The sequence below is a fragment of the Chanodichthys erythropterus genome, chromosome 5, assembly GCF_024489055.1.
Source record: "Chanodichthys erythropterus isolate Z2021 chromosome 5, ASM2448905v1, whole genome shotgun sequence".
Taxonomy (NCBI): domain Eukaryota; kingdom Metazoa; phylum Chordata; class Actinopteri; order Cypriniformes; family Xenocyprididae; genus Chanodichthys; species Chanodichthys erythropterus.
Window position 1 is genome coordinate 3,113,808 of NC_090225.1, and position 20,461 is coordinate 3,134,268.

The following is a 20,461-nucleotide window of genomic DNA, read 5'->3' on the forward strand; positions in this document are numbered from 1 at the left end:
TTGAATCTAAATGCATAATAAGAAAATGTTTGGCAATACTTAATGTAATTTAAACTTATTTTATGTGTTATATATTTTTGTGAACTTACTGCACTGAGTGTATTATACAAAACTTTTCTGAATCTTTAAATATGTTTTAGTCTAATTATTAACTTATTGTTCATCTATAAATAGTATTGTCACACACTCCACCCCACAATGCACTGGGTAATAAAAGTATGAATAAATATGCAACCAAAAATGTTTGATTGTGATTACGAAGGACAATTAAAGTCAGCAATAATTATGCAAAACATGGACACGCAATTATAATCAAAACATCAATGCAACATTTAATGAATGAAAAGGAAAACATAAATAAACACAGCTATGCAATTAAAACAAAGTGTTTCCGATCAGTGCTCTAGTCGTCATGATCTGCTGCCGTGTCGCCGGGACAGTTGGAGCTCAAATCCTGCTCATCTGTGGGACGAGATCATTCAGTGTTTTATTCATTATTCATGTATCCACTCAAACAGTCATTATACATGAACACTTCTTACCGTTATACGCCGTCCCACACCATATGCAGTAAAAATGAACTCCTCGCAAATATGAAGTGAGAAACTGCAGCTTGTCTAAAGGCTGTAAAGGAAAGAGAACAGCATGATGTGCTTCAAAATAATACAAAACAGCTTAATATATTGAACGTAAGGCACTTCCCATAAATAAACAGGTACAATTTGGTGTCAAATTACTTTTTAAAATAACTATTAGATACATCAGGTTTTTTCCTACTATTATCTAATCTAAATAAATATATATATACACATTTTTCTCCTGCGATACAGACAGTACAAACACACACAGACATCTGTCTCCACACCCCACAGAGTGAAAATGCGGGAATGCTTCTTTCCCTTTTGTCCTTCCTTCACATTTGTTCCTTCTCCCCCACTTCCTTCCCTTTACCCACTCTTCTCTTCACTCAGAATGACTATATAAAGAATATAATGTTCTGTGTCAATGCACGTCATGTTCGGTATCATTTGAAATGTCTCAGTACAACTGGTACAATGGGCTCATGTCAAGAGAAACAGGGCAAAAGGCAATACTTGTATTTGTAAGTTAGAGAGTTTGTAAGTACTTTGCTTACAGTGGAGGGGGGGGGTGCCATTTACCAGAGTCTTTAATGCAAATTACCTCATTAGCACTTCGTCTTTTATAACGTGAGATTTTAACCAAATGTTAATTTTGGTAAAATGTTGCAACAATATGTTAATTTTTTTCATGAAAAATTACCATTTTGGACATATAGGGTAATAAAAAATAACTACAAATGAGCATGTAAAGCAAAATAAAAAATCCGTGCCCCGCCCCGTGCAATGTTCTCACCTTTTTCCCCCTTACCTGTTTACATCCCTGCTAAAGTCAGATGAACATGGACAACTTCATAATCAGCTGAATAACAATGTTTGTATCATGTAGTGTACAGTATATGTACATGCATATTTATTATGCACTTGATTTGTTTAACTGTTACAGTGATAAAGCAGAAGTATAGCCTTTCAGTAAATTAAAGGAAAAAAACAAAAAGGTTTTGTCCCCATAAAATTATTCCTCAGAGGCTGTCATAACTTTATATTAATTACAATGACACAATCATCAGAGATGAACAAAGTAGTTTAAAAGTAGTTTCTAACAATTGCATCTCGTTAATGTATATGTGTGCTTATTTGATGTGGGTTAGATGAAGGAAATTGAAGGGGAAATATCATTTTATATCACTTCAAATCTCTTAAAATGATCAAACGCTGACTATTCTACCTGTTCCTCATGATATTACCTTCTGTCCCTCAGTAAGGTGTAAACTATCCGCGTCTGGGATCTTGATTAAAGAAGTTCACCCAAAAATGAAAATTCAGTCATTAATTACTCGCCCTCATGTCGTTTCACACCCGTAAGACCTTTGTTAATCTTCAGAACACAAATTAAGATATTTTTGATGAAATCTGATGAGGCCTAATTGCCAGCAAGTAAATTAACACTTTCAATGCTCAGAAAGCTACTAAAGACATATTTATAACAGTTCATGTGACTACAGTGGTTCAACCTTAATGTTATGAAGTGACGAGAATACTTTTTGTGCACCAAGAAAACTAAATAAGAACTTTATTCAACAATATCTAGTGATTTCAAAACACTGCTTCATGAAGCTTTACGAATCTTTTGTTTCGAATCAGTGGTTCGGAGCACGTATTAAACTGCTAAAGTCACGCCCCCCCCCAGTGGCGAACCATTGAAATTTCAAAACACTTATGACATGACAAAGTCTCGTTTACTGAAATCACGTGCAGTTTGATGCACGCTCCAAACCACTGATTCGAAACAAAAGCTTCATGTAGCAGTGTTTTGAAATCGCCCATCACTAGATATTGTTTAATAAAGTCGTTATTTTGTTTTTTTTATTCACAAAAAGTATTCTCGTCGCTTCATAACATTCTGGGCACTGAAAGTGTAAATTATCTTGCTGTCAATGCAGGCCTCACTGAGCCATCAGATTTCATCAAAAATATCTTAATTTGTGTTCTGAAGATGAACGAAGGTCTTACGGGTGTGGAACGACATGAGGGAGAGTAATTAATGACAGAATTTTAATTTTTGGGTGAACTAACAATTTAATGCAAATTCCTATTGCTAGTTCATGCCTCCATTTGGAAAAGGTTTTGTCTTGGTCTGAGCATTTAAAGAAATGCTGCAAAAGGCTCAGGTCGATTCTGTAGCTACAGTCAGGTGGTTTAGTCTGTGTTTCACGCTTATTCTTTCTGTTGTCCTTCCCTTGTTTACTTTGGCGTTTCTCTATCTCCACGAGTACAGACATGCTCTCTTTCTCTTAGGCTGACGCACATGTTCATCAGTTAGCGGATTGAAATCGGCAGATAAAAGACGCCAATAAGGAGGAGAATGGAGAGATGACAGACTTTTGAGCCAGCCTGCAAAGCAGCGTCTTTATGTTTTATGTTATGTTTGTTTTGTTAAGCTTTATGTGTCATATCTCTCTTTATTAGTTGTCGTCTGCTATGCTACATATTCTCTTGGTTGGTATGTCATTTGATTTTGTTTATACAGCATGACAGACAAAAACAATGTCATTTGCACTTTTTCATCTAGCTCAAACATTCAGTTATTGGAAGACAAATGATAAAACATTTCAGTTCAGTGCAACTCACTGTTAGTTCCTCCTCCTCATCGTCACTTCCCTCAGGTTTTGTTTCCTCTTCCTCCTCCTCGTCTTCATCCTCATCTTTCACTACTTCAGGCCAGTACCAGCTGTCTCTGGGAGCAGTGATGCCCTAAAAGAAGAATCGTAACAGTAAATGAGCGAATCATGAGTTTGGAGATTCTCCAGAAAAGCTCATTTCCATTCATGCAAATATGTTCAAACTCAGATTCAATCCTCAAGATGAAGTCTTTATTGTAATAAAGACCTTCTGGCTGTCCAGCTGTTCACAGGCCCGCTGGCTCTTCCACAGGTCGCTCTGTGTTTGACGCTCTTCTCTTTCGGTTCTCTTACGCACTCTGTAATGAAGACCGTATCCAAGACACAGAGAAGATTAAAGCCTGACACATGAAATCTTATTGAACACACACACAAAAAAAGTTTGCATATGTGTTTTTTGTTGAGCATCATATTTGATGCATCAGGCTTTTACGGCTCATATAATATGATATAGTGAGAATATGGAGGAAAAACACCTCAGTTTTATTCAAAAAGAGCAAAAATATGGTGCAGATGCTGATATTTATATGGACACAAAGTAAGATGAAATTCTGATGCTTGTAATGTAAATCAATGAGATACTTATAACAGTATAGCAGATATACTTTCATAAAATGCATGTAAATATCAATATCTGCTAATAATATGTTTTAGTAAGATTATATTTAAATGCTTAATTTTATGATCAGAGGTTTTTAGTTTTAAAACTTATAATGCAATGCAATACAATGATGATTGAGAGATGAACAAATAAACCTTCTTCAAAATCATATTTAATAGTCATGATTTTTGTAATAAATGATGTCTGGATAATCAAGTGAACCGAAGTTGCTTTAGCCCAGTTGAAATATTACTAACAATATCAAAGTTACTCTTATGTTTACTTGATAAAAATCAGTGCAGATTTCACAGCAGAAAGACACGAGCTGAAGGAAGACGTTTGTACAATTATACTAAAAGACCTTTAACAGTGAAGTTTTAATAATATTGGCCAAATTCATCTATCAAATATGATTTATAGGGTTAAAAACATGAGCTTGATTTGATATCATCTGCAGGTTTATACCTAAAATCCTCAAGCGATTTCTTTTCCACATGTTGTTTCATTTGCACTTTTCTCCGGTAATTCTGAAGTTCCTCCTCTGCTTTCCTCTTCTTGAGTTCTTCCATTCCAATGCCGCCTCTGTCTGAAAAACATCAGAGTTTCTGAACAATGTCTTACTTACATCATCAACAATACAAAACCAGAAACACCCATCAACCTGTTTTGATGTTGAGAGGAACCGGCTCAACCCGCCCAGCACCTGCAGCATAAAAACACAAAACAATTACACTCTGGATATTTTTTATTTTTTTTTCAAAAGCAAATGGACCCCTTAAAAGTCCGAATCACTGACCCTGTTTGCCCAGGCCTTGACCTTCTTTATATCCCATCTTCTGCAGTAACGCAAAGCCTTTATTTTGAGTGCTTATGGAGCTCTGCAGCGCGGCCTCGCGACTCTCGCGCTCCTGCTCTCTGAAGCTCTTCTGTCGGTTCTGTGTGTTCTTCTCCTTCTGCACTGCCTCCTTTCTCAAGGCATCTTTCACACGCTTCACCATCGGCACGCCAGGCCGAACATCTGAGCTGTACATGTGTGAGAGCGTCAAAACAACACATATGACACGGTGTCTTATTTAGGATGACAGTAGGCTGAACTGAAGCATTTGTGTTTATTTGCTGTAATAGCACCTTTTACTGGTTTACACTAATTTCATGTTGGGATGCACGATATATCGGCCACCATATCGGTATCAGCCGATATATGTACATTTTTAATGTTATCGTTATCGGCCCGATAAGAAAGTTTGGCTGATATATTAAAGCTGATAAATAATTGATGGATTTTCTTCAGATGTGCACTGTCTGCCATGATGGTTTTGAATTGCTTGAAAAATAATTGAAAATCACTTCAGAAAGGAAGTGCAACATGTGCAGCGCAAGTCTGTCATATAAGCTACATAATATTATAATGAGAACATTATAATTATGTGCTTGGGACATGGCTTTTAATGGTGAGACTTTTGTTTTGGTAATCAGGCTCTCAAAAATCATATAAAAAAGTGTTGATTTAGATTTATCGGCCTATATATCGGTTATCGGCTTTCAAATGTAAATTATTATCGGTTATCATATCGGCCAAAATGTTCCCTAATTTCATGTTTTAAAAAAATTATCATGCTATACTTCAAAGATGGTACACGTCCAATAACAAAAAATAGCATTACCATGTTTTCCTTTACAAAAAATAATCAAAATAATCATGGTTTTATTATAGTAAAAGTGTAGTAACCATGTTTTTTTTGGCGGACTGACTACCATTTGTATAATCACAGTTTTACTACAAAAATACCATGTTTAAACTATGGTTAATTTGTTTAACTACTAGGAATAATTCTGAACTGAAACATTTGTATTTATTTGCTGTATTAACACATTTTACTGGTATCATACGGGGTTTACACTAATTTCATGCAGGGATGCAAGATATATCGGCCACCATATCGTTATCGGCCAGTATTGTTCATTTTTACGTAATGTAATGAGAACATAATTGTGTGCTTGGGACATGGCTTTTAATGGTGAGACTTTTGTTTTTATAATCAGGCTCTCAAAAATCAAATAAAAATTTTGATTTTGATTTATCGGCCAATATATCGGTTATCTGCTTTCAAATATAAAGAATTATCGGTTATCGTATCAGCCAAATTTTTCATATCGGTGCATCCCTAATTTCATGTTTAAAAAAAAAAAAAAAAAAATCATGCTATACTTCAAAAATGGTGCCATGATACTATGGTACACGTCCAATAACAAAACATGGCATTACCATGTTTTCCTTCATGGAAAATAATCATGGTTTTATTATAGTAAACGTGTAGTAACCATGTTTGATTACCATTTGTATAACCACAGTTTTATTACAAAAATACCATGATTAAACTATGGTTAGTGTATCAAAATCATGGTTAATTTGTTTAACTACGATGACCATGATTTATTGTTTTTATTTTGCAGTAAATCCATGGCTAATTTTCCTAAGGGTTTGTTTTAGTGAGCATCACTTCACCGTCATTCAGAGCTGTTTTATGTGTTTTTGCCGCAGATTTTCATGGATTAATGATCTAAGAAACCTGCATTACATTTAAACATACATGTAAAATGTTCTTATGCGTGAACTCACGCATTAGCAAACATCAAACTCACTCTGACAATAACAGGGTATCATTTCAAAATACGTTTTAAACTCACATTTTGTTCAGGAAAGCGTCCGACATGTAATCGTCTTCATCATCTGCCATCTGTGCAATTAATCAATGATTGAAAACAAATTATATTTGAAATAGAAATGAAATCCCTTGGATCACTGTTGTTGTTCCTTACAGTAAATGAGTCCGACTGGAACGCCGCAGCAAGTGTATTAGGTTCCTATTTAGACGGTGATCTGTCCTTCCTAATGACAGAAAAACATTTAGCTACCAACATTTTAATATAAATTTATATATATATATATATATATATATATATATATATATATATATTAAAGAAATATATTGAAGAAAATAAAGCAGGTTGGGGTTTATTTACCGTTATGTTGACAGGAAGACCCTTAAAGCTACAATATGTAAATTATTCGCCGCTAGAGGTCGCCTATTCAAAACAAATGCGTAGCTTGATGACGTCGAGTTTGAGTGCGGAATTTTGTGAAATGTTGTCTTCAACTCACTGCCAGAGGAAAAGAATCGGAACGGGACTTGAGCAGAAATCATGTTCATGGATGAGATTATTAACATTACTGTAGTATTAAGCAGCGCAGGGCCGACTCGAGAGCAGCAGAACTTTTATTGATCCTTCGCCTGGAGTTTGATTGACAGGCGATCTAACCAATCATAACGCCGAATCCTACCATTTTGTCCGACAAAGCAGTCAGGAGTTAGAAGATTAACATCAGTGGACTTGAACTTGAAAAATGGTGTGTACTGATGTCATTCCGCATTTGGAACCACATTCCTTCTGATGTACATTCATGTTTATTTGATGCTAATAAATTAACTAGTAAGAAGAGATGATCGGTTCACGAGCCGCTTGAACTGAGGCGCTACAGCGATATGTCACGACACATTAAAGAGCCACAAAATGGTTTTTATTGTCCGAATTTCTTAAAAAAATTACACAATTTGAGACTTTGCTTAATATCATAAGTAACCTGCTCTGTCTTGTCTGTCGACATGTTGTGAGACACTGTTACACACTGCAGTAATCTAGATCGATTTTAGAATATCATATTAAATGCTGGATGGCTTGTGTTGATAAATGGCATGCAATTAATTTTAAAACGTATTGTATGATGGAGAAAATACTGTATTACTTAGCTACTTGAAAAAAATAGTGTTTTCTTCTAAATAAAACCGGAAACCGAGGGTAACGCGGATATGACACCATTGACAGGCGACTCCTCATACGTCGCATATCCTTGGTAAAATCGTGATTTTCTTACAATTTACAAATAGTTGGAATCATTTGGGATATTGTTCAACTAAAGTGCTCAACTGAGCAAAATATATAACACTTTGGATATTTTACTGCAAAAATCTTACTTATTGGAGCTTTAAAATGAAATCATGAATTGCAATAAATGTAGCCCAATAATATTGGTATCATTTTTGTATTATTCAAGTTCCTGGTATTATTGAGTATTTTTGAGTTTATAGTATCAATACACAACATTGGATTGCACATTTAAAGGTGCAATATGTAAGAATTTTACAGTAAAAAATATCTAAAAACCACTAGGCCAGCGTTATATATTTTGTTCAGTTGAGCACTTACAATATCCCAAATGTTTCCAACTATTTGTTAATCGTGACAAAATTGCAATTTTAACCAAGACTCCGGGATGTGTGAGGAGTCGCCTGTCAATCACGTCATACCCGCGTTACCCTCGATTTCCGCGTTTATTTTGTAACCATGGAAACACCAAAGACGCTTTAATATTTACATGTTTTAATAGACAAGAGAACAACTGTTTGGTTATATTTATAGACAGAAAACTAATTATTGTTATATAGCTCAACACATTTAGTCTTATTGTTTAAATCTAATTTTCTTGATGTTTTGTGAGTCTCATGCTTTACCATGCCTCAGAGAAAAACACTATTTTGTGAAGTAGCTAACATAGCATAATCAGAGCTTTATTTTTAACAACAGTAATACAGTGTGTAACAGTGTCTCACAGCAGCCGAGCACAGAGTAACGTTATAATTATAGACGTTATAAATGTTATAATTTTCAACATTCTCAAATGTATCTAATATGATAAACAGAGCTGCGTTACCTCATACTCTTGACCGGAAAAGCGGAAGCGGCGCCGGCGACTGTGTCATAATAAAAGTCCCTTGCTCGTGAGGCGTGTGTTGATCTTTTATGGTGTTGATCAATCGCTCCAGCTCCTGCTCTGCTTCATACTACAGTAATGTTAATAATCTCATCCATGAACATGATTTCTTCCCGAGGCCGAGTCCTATCCCGATTTATTTTCCACCGGCCGTTGAGGTGGACCACATGTCCCAAGATTCTGCTCTCAAACTTGGCGTCATCAAGCTACGCCTTTGTTCTGAATAGGCTTCTAGCGACCTCTAGCGGACAGAAATCTTACACATTGCTTCAGTACACAAATAATACAAAACACTGTCTGTGTTTGAATAAATATAACTTTATTTTCAAGAAAAACAACTATTGTACATGTTCACAAATCAGGTATTTGCATTTATGTATCCTAGTGATTGTATAACAATACATTTGATTAAAGGCTTTGTAAACTTCCACAACAATTTATAATATCTAATATATTTCTGATTCTGTCACATTGCAGAGAATTTTGTAGTATTTATTCTTCAGGAACAATATTATATAAACATTCCTTCCATGTGCAGTGCAAGAGAATTTAGGTACGACCGTTTTTCCCCATTCTTCTGTAGTACTTTATTATTAAAACAACAATAAATGTGATGATTTCAGCAGAACTGTGATTCACTTAGGATGGAAATGCAAAGTTTTGATTGATCTCTAAATCTGTAATCTTGCTGATATGACTCGTGCTTGAAATATGAATCAATAGTAGTAGTCGAAGAGTTTTGTTGAATGAAACCTGCAGAAGCTTTTACATTCACAGTTGGTAATGCAACAGACACACAGTCTAATAAAACAATATTACATAATTGTATAATATATGTGATATGTAAGGCAGAACAGCCAAAGGATTACAACAAACTGACCAGAACAAAAATGCCTCAAATGGCATAAATTTCATGATAAAGGGGGAAAAAATCTTGTGCAAATATTGTTAAATCAAAGTGTTTGTCCAAATCAGATGCTTGTTTGAGTTTAGACTGCTAAACTAGCTACCAACAACTGAACACACCATCATGAACCTGCGAGCATCTACAGCTCCTCGCTCTCTTGTGTTCGGCCCGATCGGGAGGCGAGGAACATGACGGGGCCGTTGTCACTCATGGGGAAGGCTGACTTTATATCCAGTCCGTGTCCGGTCAGAGCAGTGTAGCGACTGGCAGGGATCTGTGTTCTCTTCAGAGGTGGAGGGACGTGCTGATGCCACTGAGCTGCACACACAAACAGATGTGTTAAAGTCTTCTGTGTTCAGTGTGTGCTGTGAGAAACTCACTTAATGATTTAGTCAGATAGTTGACACAACAACAAGGGAAGTGTATGTTTTTGGTGCTGTAACAGGTCACTATTTCTTTTAGGATTTCTTCGCCTTTATTAATAATCTTTTTGCAGTTCACTTCACTAGTCCTGTAGTGAAAAATGAATTTATGAAAATACAAATATTGAATGTTGTGTGTCTATTAATATAATGGCATTAAAAAGCATGCATTATGATTATTAGATTTTTTTTATTCATTTATTTTTGTTTATTTAGAAATTTAGTATTAATAGGGTGGTAGTTTATTTTTTTATTATTAGAATAATTTCTTAAAATAGTTTGGAAAAACTATAGTTTTATATGGAGTATTAATATATTTTAATTAGAATAATTTCTTTAATTAGAAAAAATGGAGAATTTAATTTTTATTAATGGAATACATTCTTTAAACAATTAGAAAAAAATATTTTTAAATAGGTTTAGATAAAGTATAATATAGTAGTTCATTTCAAATTTTAATTATTAGAATAATTTCTTAAAATAATTAGATTGTTTAAAATTGTTTTAAATGGAGTATTAATATAGTTAAATTTTTAATTATTAGAATAATTTCTTAAGTTCCTTTGAAATATTTTTTTTACATTGTTTTAAATTGAGTATTAATTTTAATTATTATAATAAATTCCTAAAACAGTTAGAAACATTATATTAAAATAGTTTTAGATGGAGTATAATATAATAGTTTAAAAAATAATATAATAGGAAAAAATATGTTTCAAATAGTTTTATATGGAGTATTAATTTATTTTAATTAGAATAATTTCTTAAATTATTATTATTTTTTTTTAATTGTTAGATGGAGAAAATTATTTAAACAATTAGACATTTTATCTTTTAATAGGTTTAGATGGAGTATAATAAAGTAGTTCATTTTATTTTTTAATTATTAGAAACATTTTAAATCATTTGACAGATTGTTTCAAAATTGTTTTAAATGGAGTATTAATATAGTTTAATTTTTAAGTATTAGTATCATTTCTTAAGTTCCTTTGAAATATATATTTTTAAATTGTTTTAAATTGAGTATTAATATAGTATTCATTTTAAGTATTATAATAAATTCCTAAAACAATTAGAAACATTATATTAAAATAGTTTTAGATGGAATATAATACAATAGTTTAGAATAATTAAAATAACTTCTTAAAATTAGAAATTAGAAATATGTTTAAAATAGTTTTATATGGAGTATTAATACAGTACTTACATTAATACAGTACAGCTAGTAAATGTCCTGTACTCTGTGCTTTAAATCATTGAGGAATAATGTTACATCTGTAGCTTAAATACTTTATAGCTTTACTATGTTTTAACTTCACAAATTTACAGTGCTGAAACATATAAATAAATAAAAGAGTCACCGTAAATGTCTAGTCTGGCTGTGCATGATATGATTCCAGCCTCGTTTTTCGCAGACACCGTGTACCAGCCAGCATCTTCTTTTCTGGTCGGCTGAATTAGTAGACATACGTAACCTGTAGTGTCCTGATGCATGCTGGGACAACAAAGATACAGAATGTGAATTTCAAAAGTATTAATATGCTTTTTATTCATTTACTGTATTATATACTGCATGCATGTTCTCAAAAGAACAAAGCACATTGTTCATCATCGCATCACTTCTGCCGAAAAACCCTAAAAAACAGCTTGCTGGTTTCATATAGTTCACTATTCATCCAATGTCAGAGCAGGAACGGTCATCATATGGTTGGTTCGACGGGTTTTTCCAGTGGTTAGCGAACATATTTACCAAGCAACTCACCTAACTCTGTCCTTCGAGTGAGGGATCGTGTCATTGTCTTTCTTCCAGTAAATGAGCGGCTGTGGCATTCCCACAACTCTGCACTCCAAACGCACCGGGGTGCCTTCTGCGATGCCCGTGTTCTGCAGCTTTTCCACAAAATGTGGAGCCTGCTTTATCTCTTTTTCTGTAAATGTTTATTTGACAGGGAAAAGAGGATCAAATATTTGATGCACAATTTATATATGGGTCAGCTAATTTCATGCATTTAAGATGGAGGTTTTCAAGATCAAGCATGCTCAGTCTTGTTGACTCTGTACTACATGAAAACAAACTCAATCTTACTAATAATCATACTAAAAATCATACTCTTACAAGACACCACTGATAACAGAGATGTGCATCTTCACAAACATTTCTGATGTACTTTATGGAAGCCCATACCACAAAAAAATCATGCTTTGGTAAATCATATTTCTGAGATTAAAAAGTTGTAATTATGACATAAAACGATTGAAATAATGAGATTAAAAAGTCAAAATTATGACAAAAATGTAACTTATGAAATCAAAGTGTCGAAAATTAGACAAAAAGTTGAAATTATGACAAAAAGTCATGAGAAAAAGTCATAAATATGAGAAAAAAAGTCTGAATTATGACAGTCAAAATTTACAAATTGTCAAAATTGAGAAAAAGTCACTATTATGATAGCTAATTCATAATTATGAGATTAAAAAAAATGGGACAAAAAGTCAAAATTGAGATAAAAATTCAATTATGACCAACTCATTATGAGATAAATCATCATGATATATGAAATTATGAAACAATGACGAAAAGTCGAACATGAGATGGTCAATTATGACACTAACTCATTATGACATTAAAAAGTCAAGACAAAATTATGGCAAAATTGACAAAAAGTTGAAATTGAGATAAAAAGTTAATTATGACAGTTGAAATTATGATGTCATTTATGAGTCAAAGTGTCAAAATTGAGATAAAGTCAGTTATGACCAACTCATTGAGATAAAAGTCATGACATACGAAATTATGACAAAATTGACAGTCATAATTGAGATAAAAAGTCAATTATGATATTAACTCATTATGAGATAAAAGTCATTATGAAAATGACAGTCGAAATTATGACAAGCCAATTATGATAGTCAAAATTGAGATAAAAAGTCACTGTTATGACAACTAAGTCTAATTATGAGATAACTTAATAATCAACAATATTTGTCAATTTCAACTTTTTATCTCATAATTATGATTTTTTTTTAATCCCACAATTGACTTAGTATGCCATAATTTAAACTTTTTAATGTCATAATTGTGACTTTTATCTTATAATGTTGATTTTTTGTCACAATTATGATTTACCAAAGGATGATTTTTTATCTCATATGGCAGGAATGAGCTTCAGTAGCACTTTAATGTTAAAAAGAGCCTCAGAAACGATCGGTCTCTCACCCACGACTTTGAGGTCAAGGCAGAATGAACTCTGTCCGGCTTTATTTGAGGCGATGCAGGTGTACGTCCCATCGTCAGCTTGAGTCAGAGGATCAATAACCAGAGAATGGATCCCATTTTCTCTCACAAGCATTCGATGAGTTATGTCTGGATATATGGGCTTCCCGTTCAGAAGCCACATGATTTCAGGATGGGGTAATCCGCTCACCTACAGCACAGAAGAAGATTTCACAGCATGCAAACTGAATTAAGAAAAACTAGACAAAAAGATTTTTAAATGGTTTTAAAGTCCCCCGGAGGTGAAAATCAAGTTTTTAATGTTGTTTATATGTCTATGTGGTGTTTTTAACATGCTTTAAGATAAACCATGTGCAAATGCAATGATATTTTAAGTGCTCATATATGTTGTATATCTCGCAGTACCTTGCAGTCTAACCGACAGAGCCGGCCCTCATGGGCCAACATGTCTCCTGGAGCCTGCAGGAAGTGCGGGCGGAAGAAACGCTCTTGAGTCGGTTCTCCCTCCACTTCCTGTACACGCGCTCTGACTCTGTGAAAATGTTGAAATGTTATACAAACAAGTCTATAAAACGTGTCTCTTTGTGAGCCATTGCAACTGTATAAGAACTTAATGAAAGCATTGATGCAACTCACCTCTGAGAGTGCACCAAGGGCCGGTTTCGCACGGGACCCGTTTGGACAATCAAATGGCCAGAGCAACTTATTCTACCCTGTGGACATGAAAAGAGGCTTGGCTTTCATTTAAACTATAACTCAAAGTCATTTCCGATGGTTGTCTCTGGAATATGTGCTGCCGTTACCTGTGGATTTGCTGCCATGACTGTATAATTGCCGTCATCGTCACTTGTAGTGGCTTCTATGTGTAAAGAACACGTCCCATCACCCTCTCTGATTTTCCTATAGTGATCATTTTTCTTCAAAATCTGCTTTCCATCCTTAAACCAGTAAACCTGTGTGAAGAGTACAAAATAAAAGTCCATAAGGATGCAGTTTGGAGACAGAACTGAAACATATATTTATATTTAACACACATACATATAGCTAGTTATAGCTAGCACACACATGGTAGCTAGTTTATACATATATACATATATATATATATATATATATATATACAAATAAAAGAACATATTGAATTGATAAAAAAATATTAAATATTTCTATTTCAAATAAACAGTTCTTTTGAATTTTCTATTCTATTCTATTCTATTCTATTCTATTCTATTCATCAAAATTAAATATTTTAATCTATTGACAGCCCTAATATATATATTAGTTTTATTCACCAAGAACATATTAAAATGACAGTAAAGATATTTATAGTATTATAAAATTTTTCTCTTTCAAATAAACAGTTCTTTAGAATAGAATAGAATAGAATAGAAAATTCTATTTTATTCTATTCTATTCACCGTGATTAAATATTTTAATCTATTGACAGCCCTAATATATATATATAGTTTTATTCACCAAGAACATATTAAAATGACAGTAAAGATATTTATAGTATTATAAAATATTTCTATTTCAAATAAACAGTTCTTTTGAATTTTCTATTCAACAAAGCCTCCTGAAAAAAAAAAAATGAAACAACTGTTTAACAAAAAATATGAGAACGGCATAACTGTTTTCAACACTGATTATAATCATAAATGTTTCTTGAGCAGCAAATCAGCATATCAGAATAATCATTTGACACTGAAGACTGGAGTAATGATGCTGAAAATTCAGCTTTGATCACAGGAATAAATTATACTTTACTATATATTCACATAGAAAACAGCTATTTTAAATTATAATAATATTTCACAATTTTTACTGTATTTTTGATAAATAAATGCAGCCTTGGTGAGCAGAAGAGACTTCTTTCAAAAACATTAAAATTTTAATGGTACGCTACACAACAAAATCAGTTATTTTCAGCGCCTGCATTACAATAACATCAGAGAATCCCTCAGTCGGTCAAACACTCACCTTAGGAACTGGAATTCCAACAACTTTACAGGTAAATGTGACGGGAATCCCTTCCACAGCCCTGAAATGCTTCAGTTTCTTGTCGAAAATGGGCGCGATACATTTTCCAGTGGGAATTTCATCATGCTGAACTTCATCATCCGACTCTTCGACTGGAGTTCTTTCCAAACGAAACTCAATCTCACTCATTAGCCGCTGCTCAAAGCTCGTCACCTTGTATTCCTACAAAACACATAATATCAAATGAACTTATCTTATCTATTATCACATTATCTGCAGTAGCTAACTGAAAGTTAACGTTTTCAGTACAGATGCTTAATTAAATAATCAAAATGATCACAGTTGTGTCTAAAAATAACAATAAAGAAACATACAAACCAAGTTATATCTGATAAGTGACAATGCTAATCAGTGGTCAGGTCACAAGATCAGATCAGTGACACATTTTACAATATGTGAACCAATTACACTAATAACATTATCAAAACGTCAAGTTCTGGAGGTTAAAGAGAGGTTAAAAACAGTCATATAAAAATAAATTAAGACTGTTTTCGATGCAAAAAAACATATCCAACGTTGCTCACTAATAAAGCATGACATGATTCCTTCCCATTTTAAAAAAGTACCTATCAGTATATCAAGAGGCCTGACCAACTGGTCTGTCTCTGTAAAATCTGGCCAACCACCAACATCTCGGAAAGCAGTCACCTCTATTTATAATACAGAACAGCCCTGTTCATTCCTATCTCTGTCTAGTCTCTCATGCCCACCACTCATGTTTACTCACAGACACCATTTGCATTCACATAGACACTGAACTGTGTTTGTGATGAAAAACAGCAACCTATACTGTAGATGACAGTCATGCTCATGTAATGCTCATGTCATTATTGCTTCAGTTTGAGATATCCATTGAACACTGATATTAATGTTCTCATTTAGTTAGTACGTAACATGTAGCTTTTAATAAAATTAAAGATGCTCATGCATGATCTTTTTGTGATATAATTCTAGTTAGAATATTAGTTACGATTCATTTCAATGACACTGCTATATTTTTATTATTTATTAAATGAGTCTGACTTCAGGTTTTAATGTTAAAGTTTGCATGGCCTTTAAACATTCTGTTTAACGTAACATAACTGATGAAACGTGCCGCATCTCCCTATATAAAGAGAGTTATTTTCCATGCAACTCCATTAGTGGAAAAATCTACCACTTTATATTAGCTCAGAAAGATCTTGTTTCTTGTTTTATTTCAAATTGATTCTTATATGTTGATTAAAATGCACTACAGAACAAAGCACTGCTTGCAAAGGAGAAAATTCCTTGTACCTCGTCATAGTTAATGACTGTTGCAGTGGGAATGTTTGGTCCGAGCGATCGGCTCACTTCCCCCACATAACTCGGCTTCTATGGAGGACAGGATGAATGACGATGATGTAAACACAGACACTTGTCACACATCAAGACAAATGTGTGATAAATGATGTTATAGTGTTACTCTGACAAGAAACAGTGTTAATATGGTGCATGATGCGGACGCATATTTGACACATGAAATGTGAAACGAGTGATTCTTAAATGGGAAGGTCTTTGCTGATGCATGGCCACTATATGTGTATGTATGCACGTATGTTTGTATGTATGCATATATATATATATATATATATATATATATATATATATATATATATATAGCAGAGATTTATTTGAGAGTAGAGGTTCATCTAAATATGGTACTTAGAACAAAAGTACATATACGGCATGTTATCTAGGGGTATATTTTTCTTCCATATTCCTTCTCCATCTCCATCAATCAGTGTTTTGTATATGCCCACAAAAAAACTATTACAAAGCAAGATTAAACCCTCAGTAATTGTGTGTCACCTACAGAAACTCAATCTATAACTTGCTTTAGTGAACTAAAACAGATGAGCAATTGTATATAATTATGTCTGCCAACCCTGCAAAGGCATGGCCTACTATTTGTACTATACACTAGTCAAACAAAAAAACTTTTACATCTTTGTAATATTTATGACACTTCATACCTGTTGTCCAAAACGAAGTGGTTCATCTTTAAATCGCAACTTCTTCTCAATATCTTGTAAGAGTGTTTCCTTGCTTTCGCGGATGTCATCATCGGACAGGAGTCTGGAAACTCTTTGATTCTTCTTCATTGAACTTTGAGGCCTGAACATGGAGAAACACAATGAGACAGAGGTAAGAAACACAAGAAGATTCAGCAAAGCCCCAAAAAGGTTCATTATAACCCTTAAATTTCATTGGCTGACTGGAATGTTGTTTAATAACTAAGAAGCATGTTGATCTTACTAGGGTAAATCACATTAGAGGTGAAAAACCATCTCTTTCTTCAATGAAACACAATAACGTGAGTTTCTAAAGATTATTGTGGACTGAGTGGCCTCTTTTTTTAAAATGGTGAAAATGAAAGACTACTGGGGAGTTGTCAAGCTCAAAAATGACATAAAACAATCATAAAAGTAGTTATTCCCTGAGAATCTTGATGTCCACCCAAGCTCTTCTTGACACTTTTGTGAAAGTTCATAGGGAGAAACAGTTGAATAAATTATTCTTTCGAGTCAAATCTTTTCAATGAATCAGTTCTTTTGTTCACAAATTACACATCTGTTTTCTTGATTTAAACTCACTGACTAACTGACTTACTGATATAGCCAACTGGAGTGGTATCTTAAGCGCTGTTTACACCTGGTATTAAAGGATTAGTCCACTTTTAAATAAAATTTTCCTTATAAAATTTCCTGAACTGGCGCCGCGTTCGTTCCATAAGTAGAATAAGAAAGGCGTAGGACATACAGCGTAAGCTTTTTGAAGTATACAGAAAGCGGAAGCACGTGCAATGAGATAATGTGTTTATAAAGCATATACAGTTGTATTTTTTGCGAAAATAACCGATAGTTTCTCTAGATAAGACTCTTATTCCTCGTCTGGTGTTGTTTAAAGCCATTTGAAGCTGCACTGAAACTGTAATTTTGACCTTCAATCGTCTGGAGGCCATTGAAGTCCACTATAAGGAGAATAATCCTGGAATGTTTTCATCAAAAATCTTACTTTCTTTTCGACTGAAGAAAGAAAGACATGAACATCTTGGATGACATGGGGGTGAGTAAATTATCAGGAAAATTTTATTTGAAAGTGGACTAATCCTTTAAGATGCGTTTTGGTCGATCAGATCACAAGTAGACGAGGGAGACACACACCCGTTTACACCTGGTGGTTTTAATCCAACTCTTTTGCCCACTTTCAACCAATTCTGTCCTGATTTCTTCGAGGGGAGGATCTATTGGCGGATAAGTGTGCTTGTTTTTCAAATCTTTTGATCTAATAGACAAAAAAAGCTTGCACAATTTATATATAAACACGACCGGAGATGACAGGAGAGCATACCAACATTGTGCTTGGTACGTTTTTCATCTTCAAATCAAACTTGGGTCTTCAGCCGACAAAGTTTAAATCCCCCTTCCCATAATGATTACGCATCAAGTCAGTAGCCGGTCTTTTGTGGCTGTTCGGACCTACACTATGAAAGTTGTATAAGCATTTTTGACTACCTCTGGATGTGGACAAGCTCAAAACATTTTAGACCCTGTTTATACCTGTATTAAGCATCGACCACTTGTGATCTTATCGACAAAGCTCATCTTAATACCAGGTGTAAACAGGGCCTAAGAGAAAATGTGACCTTTAAAACTTATTATAATATAATAATGAAATGTTATGTTTGCTTACACAGGTGGGGCCCTCTTAGGCAGCCCCATGGCATTGGTCAGAGGAGATGTTGGCAGTGAAGGAAGGACAGAACTAAGGAAGGCCACTGGATTTTGGATGGGGCTGGGGGTAGAGCTGCTAGACGTTGGTGAAGAAGCTTGTGGTGGTGACTGAGGTCTAAAAGAAAACACTGAATTCACCAGCCCAGGAGGCACAAGAGGTGGTGAGGACACATATGGTGGGCTGCTTGGACACTCCAGAACTCTTGTTGGAAACTTTCTTGGGGACAGAGCAAACTGGTTGACTGGTGACGTGAGCTCCCGTGTTGACTTTGGGAATATCTGCGCGGCTAATTCGTGGAGCATTGGAACAGGAGACTCAGTTGGAGAAGGACTCCTGATAGGAGAGAGCGTCTGGGCTGCGATGAACTCCTTTGGCCTGGTGTAGCTGAAGCTCTGGGCAGAGATCGGGATAATCCCGGGAAGTGGAGGCTGGGTGTTGTTCATCAGAGGTGGAGACATAGGACTCGGGATGGGCGCAGGTGGATTTCTCACCAGATGCGGTGAGGTGATGATACTCGGGGGTGGATAGGACACACTTTGAGAACGTGTGTCTTGTGGAGCAATGCTGGGATGAGTAATTGAAGTGGTTTTTAATTTTGGTGTAATGCTGTTCACCGCTGCTGCATCAGGTGTCATCAATTCTTGTGTTTTGGCAACACTCATGTCACTAATGGGAACAGAGTTCATCTGCAAGGTTGGATTCATGTTTATTTGTGATATATGACTGGAAGGAGTTATGGGTGGCATTTTGGCCATGTGGTTAGGGTTTGGTTGGGTGGAAGGAGCCATGATAAGTTGGGGAAAAGGTGTAGAGTGTCCCACATTTGATTGAGGCATAGGCAGAGCTCCTGCAGGTTGAGTTATTGGGATCACACTTGGCATAGGAGTCGCAATGGGTGAGATAGGCCCCACATTGTGCGCCACAATTGTTTGGGGTATTAGGGTAGAAGGAACCATACTTGGTGGAACAGTATTCAACAAAGTAGTAGGAACTAGATTTTGTTGAGGTGTTGGAGGGGGGTTGTGTAAGGTTGGGGCTGATGGAGTAAGTTGGGGCAAGGGCATGGAATTGGTTAAAGGCATGCTCAATTGGGATACAGGAGCAGATTTTAATGTGAGAGTAGGTGCTGCAGGGATGGATGCAGGGATTAGCTGTGGAATTGGACTAGAGTTAATAACGAGAGGTGGTCGGAGTGGGGATGGCACTGGATTTGCAGGAGGGTGAGTTGGAGTGACAGGTGGTGGCTCATAACTTGTCCCGTCTAAATGTGGTAACTCTTGGCTTGGGGAGACGTTCTCCTGCTGCTGTTCCAAAAGCACCTGGTTGTGGAGGATCTGAAGCTGCACTGGGTCTCTAAGATAAGATGAAAGAAGGAGAAAACAGTTCAGAAGGTCTTTTTTACTCTCAAGTTGT

At 34.9% G+C, this 20,461-nt stretch overlaps 2 protein-coding genes across 4 annotated transcripts in view; both read right to left on the minus strand.

Moving 5' to 3' along the window:
• Positions 1-267: 267 nt before the first annotated feature.
• gpatch11 (G patch domain containing 11) lies at positions 268-6,696 on the minus strand. 2 transcript variants are annotated; one of them, XM_067385666.1, is made up of 8 exons: positions 6,549-6,696; positions 4,678-4,883; positions 4,522-4,563; positions 4,326-4,446; positions 3,468-3,558; positions 3,210-3,332; positions 543-624; positions 268-462 (listed from the first exon to the last, which is right to left on the minus strand). In XM_067385666.1, the coding sequence occupies exons 1-8, from the start codon at positions 6,596-6,598 to the stop codon at positions 404-406; spliced, it is 774 nt and encodes a 257-aa protein (XP_067241767.1). In that variant the 5' UTR covers positions 6,599-6,696; the 3' UTR covers positions 268-403. The 2 variants fall into 2 exon arrangements, with proteins under 2 accessions (XP_067241767.1, XP_067241766.1); XM_067385665.1 differs by having other exon boundaries at positions 4,657-4,883.
• Positions 6,697-8,998: 2,302 nt separating this feature from the next.
• Positions 8,999-20,461, minus strand: part of mypn (myopalladin) — a 29,538-nt gene continuing 18,075 nt past the window's right edge. Inside the window, exons 12-22 of one of the 2 annotated variants that reach the window (XM_067385668.1) lie at positions 19,007-20,401; positions 17,287-17,428; positions 16,568-16,645; positions 15,233-15,454; positions 14,059-14,208; positions 13,892-13,968; positions 13,661-13,787; positions 13,238-13,445; positions 11,783-11,948; positions 11,382-11,515; positions 8,999-9,916 (exon numbers count right to left, since the gene is read on the minus strand). In XM_067385668.1, the coding sequence (XP_067241769.1) occupies positions 9,738-9,916; positions 11,382-11,515; positions 11,783-11,948; positions 13,238-13,445; positions 13,661-13,787; positions 13,892-13,968; positions 14,059-14,208; positions 15,233-15,454; positions 16,568-16,645; positions 17,287-17,428; positions 19,007-20,401 (2,878 nt within the window). In that variant the 3' untranslated portion in view covers positions 8,999-9,737. The remainder of the gene's footprint in view (positions 9,917-11,381; positions 11,516-11,782; positions 11,949-13,237; positions 13,446-13,660; positions 13,788-13,891; positions 13,969-14,058; positions 14,209-15,232; positions 15,455-16,567; positions 16,646-17,286; positions 17,429-19,006; positions 20,402-20,461) is intronic. The other variant, XM_067385669.1, reaches the window with a different exon arrangement.

Bases quoted from the DNA above. Each gene is read 5' to 3' on its own strand.
- gpatch11 (XM_067385665.1), bottom strand. From the start codon at position 6,598: ATGGCAGATGATGAAGACGATTACATGTCGGACGCTTTCCTGAACAAA. The intron at 4,884-6,548 runs GTGAGTTTAAAA...ACACATGTACAG, and splicing joins GACGCTTTCCTGAACAAAAT to CTCAGATGTTCGGCCTGGCG. The intron at 3,559-4,325 runs GTATAAACCTGC...TCTTCATTACAG, and splicing joins AAATCGCTTGAGGATTTTAG to AGTGCGTAAGAGAACCGAAA.